The 18,091-nt window shown below is 36.0% G+C and overlaps 1 protein-coding gene across 1 annotated transcript in view; it reads right to left on the minus strand.

Annotated features, from left to right (window-relative positions):
• Window positions 1–859: 859 nt before the first annotated feature.
• LOC139121906 (adhesion G protein-coupled receptor L2-like) overlaps window positions 860–18,091 on the minus strand; it is a 95,378-nt gene continuing 78,146 nt past the window's right edge. The window contains exons 20-29 of the mRNA XM_070687211.1: window positions 12,032–12,164; window positions 11,142–11,245; window positions 9,244–9,346; window positions 8,395–8,548; window positions 7,753–7,819; window positions 7,089–7,247; window positions 6,415–6,541; window positions 4,822–4,959; window positions 4,437–4,601; window positions 860–3,426 (exon numbers count right to left, since the gene is read on the minus strand). Of these exons, the coding sequence (XP_070543312.1) occupies window positions 3,223–3,426; window positions 4,437–4,601; window positions 4,822–4,959; window positions 6,415–6,541; window positions 7,089–7,247; window positions 7,753–7,819; window positions 8,395–8,548; window positions 9,244–9,346; window positions 11,142–11,245; window positions 12,032–12,164 (1,354 nt within the window). The 3' untranslated portion in view covers window positions 860–3,222. The remainder of the gene's footprint in view (window positions 3,427–4,436; window positions 4,602–4,821; window positions 4,960–6,414; window positions 6,542–7,088; window positions 7,248–7,752; window positions 7,820–8,394; window positions 8,549–9,243; window positions 9,347–11,141; window positions 11,246–12,031; window positions 12,165–18,091) is intronic.

Genomic DNA, 18,091 nt, shown 5'->3' on the forward strand with positions numbered 1-18,091 from the left:
GATTTGAATAGCTTTTGTATCCGTGAAGAAGACCAAACGATGACTGTCTACAGGGAGACACTGTAGATGAGATGGGATAAGGAAAGGTAGTTTAGTTTGCTGCAGACTAAAATTGGATGTGCTGAAAAATTTGTAAGTTGAAATCTATCATTGTGCTGGTTGAAAAAGATCATAATTTACTACTCAAATATTAAAGAATACAATCTTTGAGATGGGGAGAATTTGCCAAATTATGTGCAAATCAGCATAGACAGTCACTATTTTCCAAGGCCTTTGAAGTTACCAGGATGGCCAGTTTACCATTTATTACCATCAAATTTACATGTGTCTGCATATATTGCGTGACAAGATTATTTTAGCCAATTGTGGGTTTCCACCGATCCTCATTATGCATGTCGCCAGTGGAGCATATTGGTGATATCACCCTCCCTAATGTAATACACACAAATAAATTCATACGTATGCCGCCTTAAGTATAAATATGTATGCATAGATATATACATGCGTGCGTGCATACATACATACATACATACATACATACATACATACATACATACATACATACATACATACATACATACATACATACATACATACATACATACATACATACATACATACATACATACATACATACATACATACATACATACATACATACATACATACATACATACAAGAAAATATTGTTGATGATGACACGACGATAATAATGATATGGCTGGTGGCGACGAAGACGATGATGATGATGATGATGATGATGATGATGATGATGATGATGATGATAAGAGCGACGATGTAGAAATGGTGATTGACGCGTATGCAGTTGAGATGATCTCAAAATTAACTAAAATACCAGTTCGATGAAAAATAATGACATTTATTAGTAAGTACATGTAAATGATTGTCTGTTCTACAATTAAAGCCACAATCAAAGATTTTGTCTTACGGCAAAAACGGTTATTTTTTGAGTCTTAAAATAAGCGTTGCAATTTCCATATATATAAAAATATGTATCTTGATTCTTGTCACAGATGATGTAAATACGTACAAGTATGATAACGTACAACAACCCCTGAATGAGACATCTACGTCACAAAGATATGGAGTGTTGCTCTTGGTACATTTACACAGAATGACGTAGAGGTCCATGAATGGAGTGTCTCCTACACAATAAACGAAATAATATGTATTCACTTTAGTTTTGTCATCTAGGCAGATTTGGCAGTGTCTATCACATTATATAATTGTGTTTGCTTTGAAGTGAAGAACTTAAGTGCACTCATCCTTTGTCTTTCTTCTCGTCTGTCTATGTGTATGTATGTATGTATGTATGTATGTATGTATGTATGTATGTATGTATGTATGTATGTATGTATGTATGTATGTATGTATGTATGTATGTATGTATGTATGTATGTGTGTGTGTGTGTGTGTGTGTGTATGTATGTATGTATGTATGTATGTATGTATGTATGTATGTATGTATGTATGTATGTATGTATGTATGTATGTATGTATGTATGTATGTATGTATGTATGTATGTATGTATTTGTGTATTTTTATTGTGTGTGTGTGTCAATTAGTGGCTAATTTTGGCTGATAATGTATATCATTTATAACTAATTTTAAACTCTGTCAACAGACTGCTACTGATGCACAAACCTGACATAAAACAGTGGTTTCATTTTTAAATCGCCACTGCAGCTAAAATGGTTTCTTGGATTCAACATTTGTATATTTGTTAATTCACAACGTTTACAAAATATTTTGCACAGAGCATCTGTTGCTGATATATACATATTTTTGGTGAGTTTATCGTCACTTTCTTTATTTCATTCTTTCCTGGTGTCTTGCAAATGTAACATCACTTTTCTTTGACAAACTATGGTGCAACGAATAGTTCGAGAACATGTGAACTTGTAAGTTGTAGAGATGAAATGAAAACAGAAAATTGAAATATATTCAAAAAATCTCAGCGAGTGACATCGATATTAAAATATGAGAAGTTGATACTCTCAAAGTATTTAACGAGATAAATAGCTATTCTACGGTACCTAAAGCTCATCGAGCGTTTTCCGTAACTTGAGCTGTGTAATTTGAGGTTCCTTTTTTAGTACGACACATATATTACAGATCGGCGCCTGTGTTGAAAAACGAATAGCAGTGACAAGAAAGCTGTCATATGCATTGATGAACGATATTTTAAGGCGGGAAACCTTGAGCGTTCCCACGTAAATTACTAATCTGTGGTCACGTGCATCACAATTTTAAAGGTGAGAGCGTAGATGTTGATTTCATAGTGACTATTGAATAAACGTTGAGACTGCGTGGACGGAATATGATATTGGTGAAGTAGGCAGCCATATTTATGCAAATTAACAAAGCAAAATCCAGGAAAGTTACCCGTTGTCGACAGACGACAAAGTACACATGCCTTGTTGACGTTTCTGGAAACATGAAACTTCTCACTAATTCTAAAGTTTAACAATATGTTGTTGGTATATAGTTAATAAATTTGTTATATTTGAATTTCTGCACTCCGTTCGTCCATCCCGTCCCCTTCCCGCCAAAATGTACCTCTCAAGAAAGTGCTCCTATTCGTATTGTCAACAATAGTCGTTCAGAGGTATGCGGTAATGGTCCCAATCATTTAAAAAAAATAATAACTCCGAAGACAAAATGTGAATAAAATATCACGTCTTTGCAGAAACAATCAAATTACATGTGCTTGATCGATTATTTTCTGCGTAAATACATATCCAAAGAGTTCAAAAATTGTTTTAAAGAGCCGGCGTCTTGGGCATTGTGAGAAAATATCCGGCTATCTGAACTGATGAACACACCTTCAAAAGTGCGTTGACATGTATAACACTACATATATGAATTGAAACAACAGTGAAAAATCTGCTTTGGTGAATTTAGTTATAGATATGTGTGGTAATGTTTACAGAATCTAAATCTGTTTACTGTATATCTAGATGTTTGTGCTTAAACCAAAGAACAGTAATCAGGAGTATAATTAACTACCTATCTGGTAAATACACTAAATACATTTTACTAATGAGTTCAAAGACGATGATATAAGACAACAACTACAACAACAACGCTTAGTCATAATTCAAATGCAGATATAAAAATATTAATAGAGGACGGGGAATTTTATTGAACGATCAAATTCATCAGGACGAGAAAACATTCACCAACTGTAGTGTTTTTGTTCAGTCTGACACCTCTGTCATTTTTGTGGCTACCGACGAAGCGCGGGAAACTCCACTACCGTTCCGCAGCACAGCATACTTGTCCAGTTCGTTGGATTCAGTCGGTGAAGCGTTGTCTCGGTCGTGCTTCTCCAAAGCTGCAGGGTGCTGCGAACGAGGTTGCGATCTCACGGACGAGGTGGATGATTGCATTTCAACGGAATCCTGCACAAGCAAGTGACAATGTCGGCCGATAAAACAAAGACCTTGACTCGGATATATATATATATATATATATATATATATATATATATATATATATATATTATATAATATATATATATATATATATATATATATATATATATATATAGTGTAGTGTTGTGTTGTGTAGTGTAGTGTAGTGTAGTGTAGCATAGTGTAGTGTTGTGTAGCGTAGTGTAGTGTAGTGTAGTGTAGTGTTGGTAGTGTAGTGTAGTGTAGTGTAGTGTAGTGTAGTGTAGTGTAGTGTAGTGTAGTGTAGTGTAGTGTAGTGTAGCGTAGTGCAGTCTAGTGTAGTGTAGTGAAGTGTGTAGCGTAGTGTAGTGTAGTGCGGTATTGTAGTGTAGTGTACCGTGGTAGTGTGTAGTGTAGTGTAGTGTAGTGTAGTGTAGTGCAGTCTAGTGTAGTGTTTTGAATGTAGTGTTCTGTACTGTTGTACAGTGTAATGCAGTGCATTGAAATATCGTTATGCTTAAGTGCGCGGTTTTGAGGTAAACTACAGTGTAGTGTAGTGTGGTGTGGTGTGGTGTAATGAAATGAAATGTATCGCTGAATGGTGGCGAATTAAAAACCACTGCCGCACACCGTGTATTAGAAAATGCATTAAAGTACTTGTATGCACCTCGAAAATGAAAGACTTTTAAACTTTTGCTCAAAATTTCCTCAAGTAGTCTTTCAATGACTTTCTTACAAAATCAATAATAAAAATCGGGCGTCATCGTGAAAATTTTGGTACTAGAGAAACAAATTACCCAAGATTTACCGATATCTGAAATTCAAAATGGCTAACACCCCCATGTTAACTCTACGGAGAAAAATAAAATTTTCGATTTTCGAAAAACTAAGACGGTCAAAAGTTTTCTTACACCGAGAGCATTAAAATGAACCCCCACAAGTGATAGATCAGCAAAGATTTATAAAAGTTTGAGAGTCCGAATATCTGTCCCCTTGGCGCCTTCTACCATAATACTTACTTCACACTCCTCAATTGCTTCTTCGAGGTTGGTCACGACCAGCGGAGATCCCGTCTTTGCGGAAATACTGATTGCAGCAGAGACGTTCATGGAAGTAATCGTAGTTTGTCGGCTAGCAATCGTAGCTGAATTAGTCCGTGTTCTAGTTTCTATAGTACTTCGATCCTAAGTGATAAAATAATTTCAGATGAGAAATTTAGAACAGTATGAACGCGGCACGTGATTCCACTTCACATTTCACAGGAGTTGTTGTTCAACATCTACATGACGATCGAAATAGGATTTAAGGTCAAACCTATGAAAAAAGCTGAAACACATGAACACAAACAAAGAAACAGAGAGACCAACACAGAGCAATATGGACGATCAACACAAATTCACGCACCTTGGTGTTGTCAGGGCTGACACCGACAGAGGGCGTCCCAAAACTGCTCTTTGTGAGAGCCCAATTCCTCTGTTTTCTCTTCAGAGCACTTCTTACTTCGGAATTCATCGCACAGTGGAACACGAATATGAATAAACCCTGATTTCAAAGGCAAGAAAGGATAACGTTAACTGTGAATAAAATTAAGAAATTAAACCTCTTCGGTAAGCCCCACAAAGAACAGTAAATGCCATAGCTATAGTTACATCTTCAGCTCTGTAATTTGCCACATATCCACTTTTTTAGCCTTTTGAGACTTGTTGTACACCAATAAATTGTGAGTAAATCCTTTAATGGAGGCTTAGTATAATGTAATGTCAACTTATTTCAAATTACGGCGGCGTCTTTGTCAACTGCCGATCTTGTCCATGATTTGTTTCGCGGTCTTAGCAATGATCTGGTATAGACTTCCAGGTCCTAAGACTGCTTAAGTCTTGATAATCCCCTCTTAAGTTTCACCTTCAAGTATATTTTACCCCTCGACAAAATTGGCTATTCTGCTCGCTCGGATATCGGAGGTATCGGTTACATGTATCCGATAACTTTTAATCAGCCGATTTGATATTACCCTGCATGTAAGAAGTAATGATTGCGAGGTAAGCCTGAGTCACTGCAGCTATATCGTAACTGTATCGGTAAAGACTATTATCAACGTCATGAACATTGATTCCATTCTGTAAGCAACTGACATTGCCGTGCCTTTTCTACAGACAATAACGAACGAGTTGTGCCATTTCTCAGTTTACAGAACGAATAGCACCATCCATTGACTAGACGTTATTTTGTTATCATAACAACTCGAGTGTGAGTAAATATTTCTATATATCATGTTTAAGACAGCTGACATCATCATGGTAACAAAGCGACTCGTTAATTGAGCCACAGGCCATGGTTTGTTTCCAAGTTTTTTCCCTGAATATTTCGCTCTTTTTGGGCAAGTGCGTTTTGCCCAGCAATACGCTCCCTGGGTGACAATATTCACCAGCCGTAGAATAGCCTTAAAATTACATAATTAAGCAATAATCTACCCCTCCCGGCGAATAATGGAAGAAAGCAAACTTTGCACAACGTAATGTACGAGGCGAAGCATGAACGAGGCGAAGTCGAGTACATTATGGAGTGCAAAGTTTGCATGAAAATCGGCCTCAATTCTGGATAATCGGATATTGTTAGTTATAATTTGGGGATGACGTCACAAATTCACTGGTATTGACAAAGCTAGTATATGATAATTGGACGATGAATTTCTAATGACTCTGCTATCTATATTAGACCCACGGATCCAGTCAGTGTCTGAACGTTGCAATAACATGTACATTGCCCGTAGGATGAGAAGTTACCAACTCTATATCGAACTTTTGGTAACCCATTCTCTTAAGCCTGCTAAATAGATATCACCGTCTTGATCATTATCCTATACACACTGGTACGTACTCCGTTAATCATCTCAAACATTGACTGCAAATGGATTGCATACCTCGCTGGCGACTCTGGTCGATCGCCCTCTATAGTTGATATATTGGTTTACTACTGTTTCATATCATGGTCACTTACCTGGAATGCATTAAAGATGGTAAAGAGATACTGGAAAACAACCAGTCTCTCGTTGATGGCAAATATCCCAAAAATCCACGTGAGCCCCAGTATCGGCAGAAGAATGGCCGTAGCTTTCGCATTATTTCTTGAGAAAAAATAAAACAATAAATTCAAATTCGAATAAAGAGCATGTGCCTTTGTAACTTGGATATCAGAAATAAAAACTTTAATTAAACATAGTTTAAATTGGTTATAAAGGGTTTTTCAGCATCCTATTGTTGAACGTAGTTAACTGTAACGTGTACAAATATTTCTTGTCGTGGGACATGGTTATTTCACGTCAGAAACAAATACATCTGCTGTTGTAAATATGAACTTCAGTTTATTGTTCTAGTTCACAGAGCATGTGGAGAATCATAGTATTCAGCTTGTAAACTCAGGTTGTACATGTGTGAATACTTGAATTATGGTCCAGACTACAATTCAAATGTAAACACTGACGGTGCATTTTACACGTAGAGATGCCGTGTTCATAAGCTATAAAGTTGATGTTTCAATGTGATTTGGGGCGTAGAACAAACAATGACAAAGGATATACAGAATTTACAGTAAATTCTCGATCATCAAAAATTAAATAACGACGTGCTATTACCAGCAATATTAAAGTTCGAACTCTGACTTTTCGTACGTACTTTAAATTGGTCAATTTGGTACTTTTGTCCACGTGTTTTCCTTGTACAGAGACTATTTCCATCATCACTCTGGTCAGAAGATAGATGTTAATTCCGATGATACCCAAGACGGGACCAAGAAACGCCCATGTCAAGTTGTTTTCAGAAGAAAGCCAGCAACTGTGAAGAATAATAACATAAACTCAATTATTTACAAATATCTAAAGGTTTTCATCCTTGTTAAGGGTCGTTGAGCGACAACATAGATAGTGATAGTAATTGTTACAATTAGTCTAAATTTACGGTGGAAATCATCATCATCATCATCATCATCATCATCATCATCATCATCATCACCATCATCATTATCATCATCATCATCATCATCATCATCATCGTCATTATAATCATCATCATCATCATCATCATCATTATTATCATCGCTGACATAGTCGTCCTCTTCGTCATCAACGTTGTCGTTTGTAATTGACCGTACGCCTTCACACAATGCAGACAAATGTACCGGGGTGTTGTTTATCTATCTTTGACTGGAACATCAAAGGAGACCGATACAGATCTATACATCGCCTGAGGGACAGTGTAGGTTTACACTTAATTATCTGACTGAATCGTGCGCTGCATTTATACCAAGCGTGCTCCTAACACAAAAGACATCCATACTTACTATGATGGCGTTCCATAGCCTTCGGGTCTGGCTGCCGCCGAAATACCGACAAATATTCCTGGACAAACTATAATAAAAATTACTCGATAAGTGTCTTCGTATCATATGTGTACTATTTTGCATGTATTTTGCGAGGAGTTTTATGACCTGATATTTGCAAGATCAAATTTAAATGATATGATTTGCCTTTCTGTGACCCATAGATAGTGCCCTATCTTCACTACATAGAGAGAAGTCCATTTCCAGCAACATTAAGGTAGCATGCGCCTCGAAAGTGAAAGACTTAAACTTTTTCTCAAATTTTCCTTGAGGAATCTTTTAAGCATTCTCTTTCAAAATCAAGAATAAAAATCAGGGGTAACAGTGCAAATTGTGGTACTAGGGAACAAATAACCCAAGAGTTATTGATATTTAAAATTCAAAATGACCACCATCCCTGTGTTAACTCTATGGGAAAAAAATAAAATTTTCGAATTTCGACAAACTAATCCAATAAAAAGTTTTCTTACACCAAGAGCTTTAAAATGAACCCCCACAAGTGGTATATCAGAAAAGAATTGTAAAAGTTTGAGAGTCCAAATTTGTGTCCCCGAGGAGCTTTCTACCTTAAATACCGCTGTCATCAGTAAAACACAGCCTTACCGTATCCGATGATGTAATATATTCTCATTTTACTCGTCCCCGAGGTGAAGACTTTCACAATTTGGGTGTACAGATACAACCCCTCTACCAACATCCAAGCGAATGAACTCAACAGAAAATAGTGAAGAAAGACAGCGATAAAGGTACAGGCGATCTGAACGAAAATAAACAATAATAAAAATTATTAAAGCCGTATAAAGACAGAATTCAAGTGTTAACGCACGAAAACAATTTTGTGAAATATTTTTCATGAAACAAGAGCTATTATAAGCATAGCAAACAATTTTGTAAACAACATAGCTTTTATTGAGACGAGAGGAGTCAGAAGACTCCCTTTAGTTTGACTTTTGCATGGAAAATAATTTTCAGGAGTATCGATAGAGGGCGATCGTTGATATTTCTCAGTACCGCATGTAAAGTTCAATGAGATAACTTGCATCTGTTAATGTGAGATCAGATGTAATTTTTAGGAAAACTGTCACGAGAAATGGATCTTGATTCATGCTGTTGCTTTGTAGGTCGATTACAGTTTCAACTGATCATATTCAACAAAAAAGAACGAAAAGAATCGTGCCATTGTTAAAAATATAGCGTTCTTGCTTTGAGAAAAGCACGATTTGTTGCACACGTCCTCGCATCCGATTATCCTCATTCATTAAACTCGTTGTATGACCACGCCGATATGCCGTATTTTCCAGGCAGCTTTCGAGCACATCAATTTCTCCGCAATAAACACATTGCCCTTTTAGAAATTCTGTACGCTTGCTAGATTAGGGTTTGCCATGGAAATGACATTTGGTAAGAAAAATATGCATAGAAATAGTTCTTGTATTTTCACTGTAAACTTACCGCGTTTTCCGTGGCGTTGATACCGACTAGAAAGACGATAAGACTAACGCCGATTGCAAACACCAGGTTTTTATGGATACTGTTTCGTTCGCATGAAATACTCCTGTGGGAAGAAGAGAAACCTTTTGTACTTTCTGTGCGACCAAATTTGAAAGGGAATGTCGAGGCGATGTGATATCATATTCCGATGGCAACACAATGAACCTTCGCTCCCAACTTATAGAAGGGGCTGTCTATGGTTTCAAATTAAAGCTGGGATTTCGTATCTTCATATATAACTGGCATATGAAGGCATGGTCTCTTAGTGTGAGTCTGCTTATGGCATTTTTTTCATCGCATTGCCATTATTGATAGTACTGGAGCGTTTCAGAGTTAGCACTGACAACATGAGTATAATCAAAACCGGGAAACCCTTTCCGCTCTTTGACACGCATATTCAATCAGCGAGCTTTACTGTTGCTGCAACTATCTGTTGAAGCCTTCGACGTTCCATAAACTTCCCCTCACTTTGATCGGTAAACAAAACAAGTCAACCAAAAGTTTAGTTTTTCGATCCGTTCTGCTTTCTTTCAAGAAAAGCCTCGAAATAAATCAAATGTGTCCTAACGCATTTTAATGTTTTCCCTTGTAAGTATTTCGAGAAGGCCTCAAGTAACACCATATACTTGTACATTAATCTATTACATTCTTATGAAATACACCGAACACTTACTTTTTATTACAAAAGTTACACTACGTGCTCAACATCATAATCTTAGTATAGCAACTACACCGGACCCAGTCCTGGCACCAGTGGGAGAACGTTGGGAGGGCTATTTTTACACTAGGACGCTTTATACCCTACCGACATGGACCGATCAATAGAGAAAACATGTTTAGTGCGCCGCACTTAAAGCAACAACTCTGAGAACCGGCTAAAACTGCTGCATGAACGATTGCAAAAGCAAAACCGAATCGAATAAACCCGAGAACTGCCGTCTGGTAGTCTAACTACACTGTACTACCCGCGCGACAGCTACTTATCGCAAGAAAACATTGGCCATTTTGGATCTTTCACGGCGCGGCGCGCTCACAAGGTTTTTTTCTAAAATATTGAGGGCGATTGCCGTGGTGAGGAAGGCACAGAGCGTCCGCGCGTAAAGAAATTCTCCCCACGTTTCGCCAAAGCATCCAGAGCTATACACTACACTACATCACACTAAACTACACTACACTACAGTATGTTACAGTACGCTAGACTAGTCAAGACTACACCAGACTAGACTAGACTAGACTAAACTACATTACACTCCACTCCACTGCACTAAACAAAACTAAACTGGACTGGACTTCTCTGCTCTACACTATACTACACCGCATCATACTACATAACACTTTATACTGCGTGTACTACATCGTAAAATACAATACATGATATTTAGTACATTAAACTACACTACACTACACTACACTACACTACACTACACTACACTACACTACACTACACTACACTACACTGCACTACACCGCCACACCGTTTTGCACTTAGATTATGTACACTGTATCATACTGTTCGATGTAGCAGTATCAGTCTATTTTGAGATTCAGTGACTAGACATACAGAGATAGAGTACAACAAAATGTTTAGCGACTTCCTTCTCGCGAAAATTTCTGCGTTATTAAGTGATTGCAATTTTGTTTGCAGACTCAGAGAACATCCTGTTTGCCGAATTAAAGGCGGCACTCACCATGGCATCTCATCAGTCAACGTGGTGTGTCGTAAACAACACAAACGTAAGTTGATAGATTGACCCATTCCCATTGTGATTTAATATGGAAACGGGAAATGATTTGATCATACTGACGAAATAATATAGTTAATGCCATGCGCTTCAACCCTAATAACAACGATATCACACCTTATTATCTGGAAGATGACCCATGTAATACTCAGAGCTATCAGCGATATTGTACATCCTATGTAAGTGATGATGCTGAGGGCAAAGTCGTGAACTCTGTCGATCTGAAAATAAGTTTGGAGAATGTCAGCACACAATTACCTGAAATGCTGAGAGAGAGAGAGAGAGAGAGAGAGAGAGAGAGAGAGAGAGAGAGAGAGAGAGAGAGAGAGAGAGAGAGAGAGAGAGAGAGAGAGAGAGAGAGAGAGAGAGAGAGAGAGAGAGAGAGAGAGAGAGAGAGAGAGAGAGAGAGAGACAGACAGACAGACAGACAGACAGACAGACAGACAGACAGACAGACAGACAGACAGACAGATGGAGAGGAAGAGATAGGGAAGAATGTAGCATTTCATTTTTCTAGTATCGATATAATTCTGCATCTGATTTTTATTGTCAGTTATAAGTTCTGCTGAATATAATGATAATGAAAAATCTATTAGACGTTTTTAAACATAAAAACTCATTTATAGTAAAATGTACAACCTGTTCATAAGAAAAAAATACAAATTTACCAAAATGCAATAAAATTACCTGTCAGCTTCTGTATAGGACTTTTGCAAAATTGATTGTTATTTTGTCTCAGAAAAATCGATCTTGATACTAAAACATACCCAAAAATGAAAAGGCTGTCATATCATTTAGCTTATAGGACAATATACATTCTCAAATTTGACTGACACAATACCACCTTAACTTAGGCTTAGTCAGAAACTCAAAGCTACATGTCGACGCGAACACTCGAAGCTACACGATAAGCCCTGCTTTGTCTGTAAATTATACGAGTATATCCGGAATTATGTCGCGTAATGGAGTGATTACTTTTATAACACAATAAACAAGAAGACACGAACCTCAACATACTCATGCTGCATAAGAATGGCAAAACTTGTCAAATGATAGCATTGACAGACCGTGACGTCATCCTTGGACAGTTCTGGTTTCATTTTGCAGCCGTCAGTACTCCACACGCCTTCTGAACCATCACTGTCGAACAGACAGAGAAATCATTAAACTAGAATTCAACATTTTACAATGCAATAATATATCTATGGACATAGTATAGCTCCCGGGTACTTCTGGATTCGCAATTGCTCTTAGTTTTCTGGTCCGATGAATCATCTCCGACCTACCGCTGTTTTAGGTAGTTTTTTTCTGTAACGATGCTGCAAATATTCCTCTGAATAAATTGATTCATGCATTCAAATTACATCCACCGTACGAGAGTCCGTCCTGTGCGATCGCTATGCAGGGAAAAGGTAAAGTCAAGTGAATTAATCAATGTCTGTCTTTAGTGTCATGGATTTAAGTACCTTAACAGTGTTTATGAGCCCGTTACCCCTGACATGAAGGAAATTTATGCAAAATGAGGGAAAGATAAGATGCTCAGTGTGAAAGATAAGCAAAGTCACTGGCAATGTGCCATGTGATTCATGTCCTCGTTTAAATTCAAATGCGTAATAGTCCGTGGGCTGGAGGGGCCCACCGTGCACCCCCCCATAAACCTACTACATGGGTATTTTTTTGTTCTTTGGGATCTGCTGAACTAGAAAAAAGATGTTAACATTGGACATTTTGGGATGCACTACCTGTCTGCACTGGTTTTTGATTTGTATGTACCGCAAAAAATGGCGAAAAATGGGTAGGGGTAGGGGGTACTATATCCTCCCCTAAATTGAGTAAACTAGCATGAAATAGCACAAACCTTACATTTTTGGAAAGCTCAGATACTGCCCTTTCTGAGTAATACCAACTTTAGCAAAATTAATTTGTGTACATAGAATAGGACGACTTTAAATTGAATTTTTTTGACAATTTTGAAATTTTTTACCCAAAATACCATGTTACAATCGTGATTTACTTTTTATTAAGCAAAATTTTCACAACTTTTTGTGTTGAAATTATTTATTCCGACATATTAAACAAGAAAAAAAGTGTTAACATCAGATATTTAACTATACACTACTTCCCTGGCGTCAATTTTGAATTGCGTGTATCTGTATGGGGTGTACAAAAGCTAGGGGTAGGGGTACAACATTCTTTCCTTGATGAAGTAAACTGGCTTGAAATGCCATATACCTTATAGTTTTAGAAAGCTTAGATACTGGTCTTTCTAAAATGCATAAGGTTTTAGTAAAAAAATATGACGTCATAGAATTGGATAACTTTAAATCGATTTTTTCTGGTAATTCAGTATTTTTAACCGGAAGAAAATACGATAACTATTGTTTCCTCCTTATGAAGCAAATCAAACAGATTTATGGATGTTATTTACTAATTGTAATGTGCTGAAGAAGAAAATAAATGTCAAAATTGGGTATTTACAATGAATTATTGTCTCTACTCATAAAATAGCAAGTTTTGCTACATCGGTATATCGTGAATGGGCATTTTATTGTTATGCAATGAACTAATGCACAGCCTTAAAAAGAAGACTAAAACGCACACACATAGTCATATTGCCATTTTCTCCTAAAGTAAATAGATTTTTGACGACTGTCTATTTTTATAATTTACTTTTTAAATATTTTTTTATAAAATAATTTTGATAAGGCGTATTTGGAAAATTGTCTATGCCTCCTTGTCTTACTTTATACAGCAAGCATTACTAACAATCTATTAGGCCGGGCTAAAGGGGCGTCTACGTGCACCTCCCCCCCACTCACACAGGATAACAAACCTGTAATTTTTCAGAAGCCTTGGGTCCCTAGAATAAGAAATAGGATTTTAACAGACAAAATATAGGGACTCAATAGCTGTTACGGTCATGTTTTGAAGGGTACCGCAAAATCACGATTTTGTAAACCACATGGATTTTTGTCAAACCTGTCTTCATGTACGTCATCTGCTGAGCTTACTCTTTAACATGACCTGGCTTGTGGGGTATCATTAGAAAGGTGATTTATTCTTCTTGAAAATAGTATATAGCAATATGCAATATCTTCTATAGTTTTTATGAAATAGGGCCATAATTTACCCCATACCCTATAGTTTTATGTTGCAAGTTACAGTCAAAACTAATGTCAAATTCTACCAATTATTTTCCTAGACACTTTACAAAAGGCAATTCTTTGTATAAATATATTTTATTTGGTACAGAGACATGTCAAAAATATGAGTTAGACTTTAACAGACAAAATATTGGGATTGAATGACTGTTACTTGCATGTTAAAAGGGTACCGTGAAGTCAGTGTATTACCGACTCGCATATGTTTTTGTTAAATGTGTCGTCTTGTAAGTCTTCTGCTCAGCTTACTTTTTTGTATAACCTAGTTATGGGCTGCCATTAGAAAGACAATTTATTTGGCTTTCAAATGACATATTGTAATATGCAATATCTTCTATGGTTTTCATCAAATAGGACCAAATTTACCCCATACCCCAAAGTTTTATGTCACAAATTACTGTCAAAACTAATCTTAAATTCTACCAATTATTTACCTAGACATTATACAAAGGGCAATGCTTTGTATCAAATTGTTTTATTTGATACAGGTACATGTTAGAAACTTGAAATAAACTTTTAACAGAAAAATATCCAGATGCTCTAGCTGTAACAGTCATATTTTGAATGGTACTGCAAAATCACAGTACTGCCAACTTGCATACATTTTCGTTAAACCTGTCTTCTTGTAAGTCGCCTACTGAGCTTTATTATAACGTAGCAAGTTGGGCATCATTAGAAAGTTAATTTACTCTTCTTTAAAATAATATATTGCAATATGCAATATCTTTTACGGTTTTATGAAATAGGACCACAACTTACCCCACACCCCAAAGTTTTATGTTCCAAATTACAGTCAAATCTAATCTCAAATTCTGCCAACTATTACAGGGACGTAATACAAAGGGCAATGATTTGTATTAAATTTAGTATATTTGCTACAGGTTCATGTTAGAAACTTGAAACGAACTTTTAACAGAAAAAATATTGTGATGCTGTAGCTGTAACAGTAATATTTTGAAGGGTACCACAAACTCATAGTATTGCCAACTCACATACGTTTTTGTTTAACCTGTCTTATTAGTAAGTCATCTGCTGAGCTTATTTTTTTAACATAAGTTGGCTATTGGGGTATCATTAAAAAGGTTTTTTTTTCCTTGATATAACATATTGTAATATACAATATCTTCTTTAGTGTTCAGGAAATAAGACAAAAACTTACCCCATACCCCTAAGTTTATATTGCAAATTACTGTCACTACGATTTCAAATTCTACCAAACTTTTACCTAGACATACTACAAAAGGCAATGATTTGTATGAAATCTGTTTTATTTGCTACAGAGACATGTTTAAAAATATTAGATAGACTTTAACAGACAAAATACTGGGATTGAATGGTTGTTGCTGTCATGTTTTGAAGGGTACTGTAAAGTCACAGTCTTGCCCACTCGTATGTGTTTTTGTTAAATGTGTCATCTTGTAAGTCATCTGCTGAGCTTACTTTTTACTCTAACCTATCTTATGGGCTATCATTGCAAAGACAATTTTTTGCCAAAAGCGACTGACATAATGTAATATTTAATATCTTCAATAGTTTTCATGAAATAGGACCAAACTTACACCGTATCCCAAATTCGCAAACATCAAAGTTTTAGAACAGATGTAGTTTGCAATCAAACTTAGGGCTGGAGTGATGAGGTTTTTGCTATTTCATTACAACTTAAGATGATAATGCACTTATGATATGCTAAAATAAGAGTGATAAAATCTTTGTAATGATACCCTACAATCTGGGTTACGGATCAAAATAAAGGTTGGCAGATAAATTTCATGGAAGTGTTTAATAAAATTTCACGGGTTTCAGCAACATATCCTGCTATCCTTCAAAATATGATGCTAACAGCTGTTAAATCACAATAATTATCCTGTTAATGGTATCTTTCATAGTTGGAAAATGTCCCTGTAACAAATAAAATAGGTTTCATACAAAGTTTGTCTTTTTTATAGAATTTTTCAAAATTAAATGCTAGTTTTGACAGTAATTTACGACATAAAACTTTGGGGTATGGGGTAAGATTTGGTCCTATTTCATGAAAACTATAGAAGATAATGTATATTACAATATGTCATTTTAAAGCCAAATAAATTGTCTTTGTAATGGCAGCCCATAATGCTAGGTTATGCTAAAAAGTAAGCTCAGCAGAAGACTTACAAGACGACAAATTTAACAAAAACATATGCGAGTCGGTAATACTCTGACTTCACGGTACCCTTCAAAACACGCAATAACAGTCATTCAATACCAATATTTTGTCTGTTAAAAGTCTAACTCATATTTTTGACATGTCCTTGTACCAAATAAAATATATTTTCACACAAAGCATTGCCTTTTGTACAGTGTCTAGGAAAATAATTGGTAGAATTTTACATTTTTTTTACTGTAACTTGCGACATAAAACTTTGAGGTATGGGGTAAGTTTTGAGTCTATTTCATGAAAACTGTAGAAGATATTGCATATTGCAATATATCATTTTAAGAAAAGTAAATAACTTTCTAATGGATACCGCATATGCCTCTTTATGTTCAAAATAAGCTCAGCAGAAGACTTACAAGAAGATCAGTTTAACAAAAACGAATGTGATCAGTAATACTGTGAGTTTGCGGAACCCTTCAAAATATGACTGTTGCAGCTACAGGATCCCAATATTTTTTCTGTTAAAAGTTTATTCCAGGTTTCTAACATGTACCTGTAGCAAATAACACAAAGTTAATACACAGTATCGCCTTTTGTATTATGTATAGGTAAATAATTGGTGGAATTTAGATTAGTTTTGACAGTAATTTGCGACATAAACTTTGGGGTATGGGGTAAATTATGGCCCTATTTCATAAAAACTATAGAAGATATTGCATATTGCTATATACCATTTTCAAGAAGAATAAATCACCTTTCTAATGATACCCCATAAGCTAGGTCATGTTAAACAGTAAGCTCAGCAGATGACGTACATGAAGACAGGTTTGACAAAAATCCATGTGGGTCACAAAATCGTGATTTTGTGGTACCCTTCAAAACATGACCGTAACAGCTATTGAGTCCCTATATTTTGTCTGTTAAAATCCCATTTCTTATTCTAGGGATCCAAGGCTTCTGAAAAATACAGGTTTTATTATCCTGTGTGATTGGGGGGGGGAGGTGCACGTAGATGCCCCTTTAGCCACGGCCTAATAGATTGTTAGTAATGCTTGCTGTATAAGTAAGACAAGGAGGCATAGACAATTTTCCAAATACGCCTTAATCAAAATTATTTTATAAAAAAATATTTAAAAGTAAATTATAACAATAGACAGTCTCAATAATCTATTTACTTTAAGGAGAAAATGGCAATATGACTATGTTGTGCGTTTTCGAGTCTTCTTTTTAAGCCTGTGCATTAGTTCATTGCATAACAATAAAATGCCCATTCACGATATACCAATGTAGCAAAACTTGCTATTTTAGTGAGTAGAGACAATAATGCATTGTAAATACCCAATTTTGACATTTATTTCTTCTTCAGCACATTGCAATTAGTAAATAACATCCATCCATAAATGTGTTTGATTTGCTTCATAGGGAGGAAACAATAGTTATCGTATTTTCTTCCGGTTAAAATTGCTGAATTACCAGAAAAAATCGATTTAAAGTTATCCAATTCTATGACGTCATATTTTTTCACTAAAACTTATGCATTTTAGAAAGCCCAGTATCAAGCTTTCTAAAACTATATGGTATATGGCATTTCAAGCCAGTTTACTTCATCAAGGAAAGAATGTTGTACCCCTACCCCTAGCTTTTGCACACCCCATACAGATACACGCAATTCAAAATTGACTCAGGGAAGTAGTGTATAGTTAAATATCTAATGTTAACACTTTTTTTCTTGTTTAATATGTGGGAATAAATATTTCAAACACAAAAAGCTG

This window comes from Ptychodera flava, chromosome 2 (genome assembly GCF_041260155.1).
Source record: "Ptychodera flava strain L36383 chromosome 2, AS_Pfla_20210202, whole genome shotgun sequence".
In the NCBI taxonomy this organism is placed as follows: Eukaryota; Metazoa; Hemichordata; class Enteropneusta; family Ptychoderidae; genus Ptychodera; species Ptychodera flava.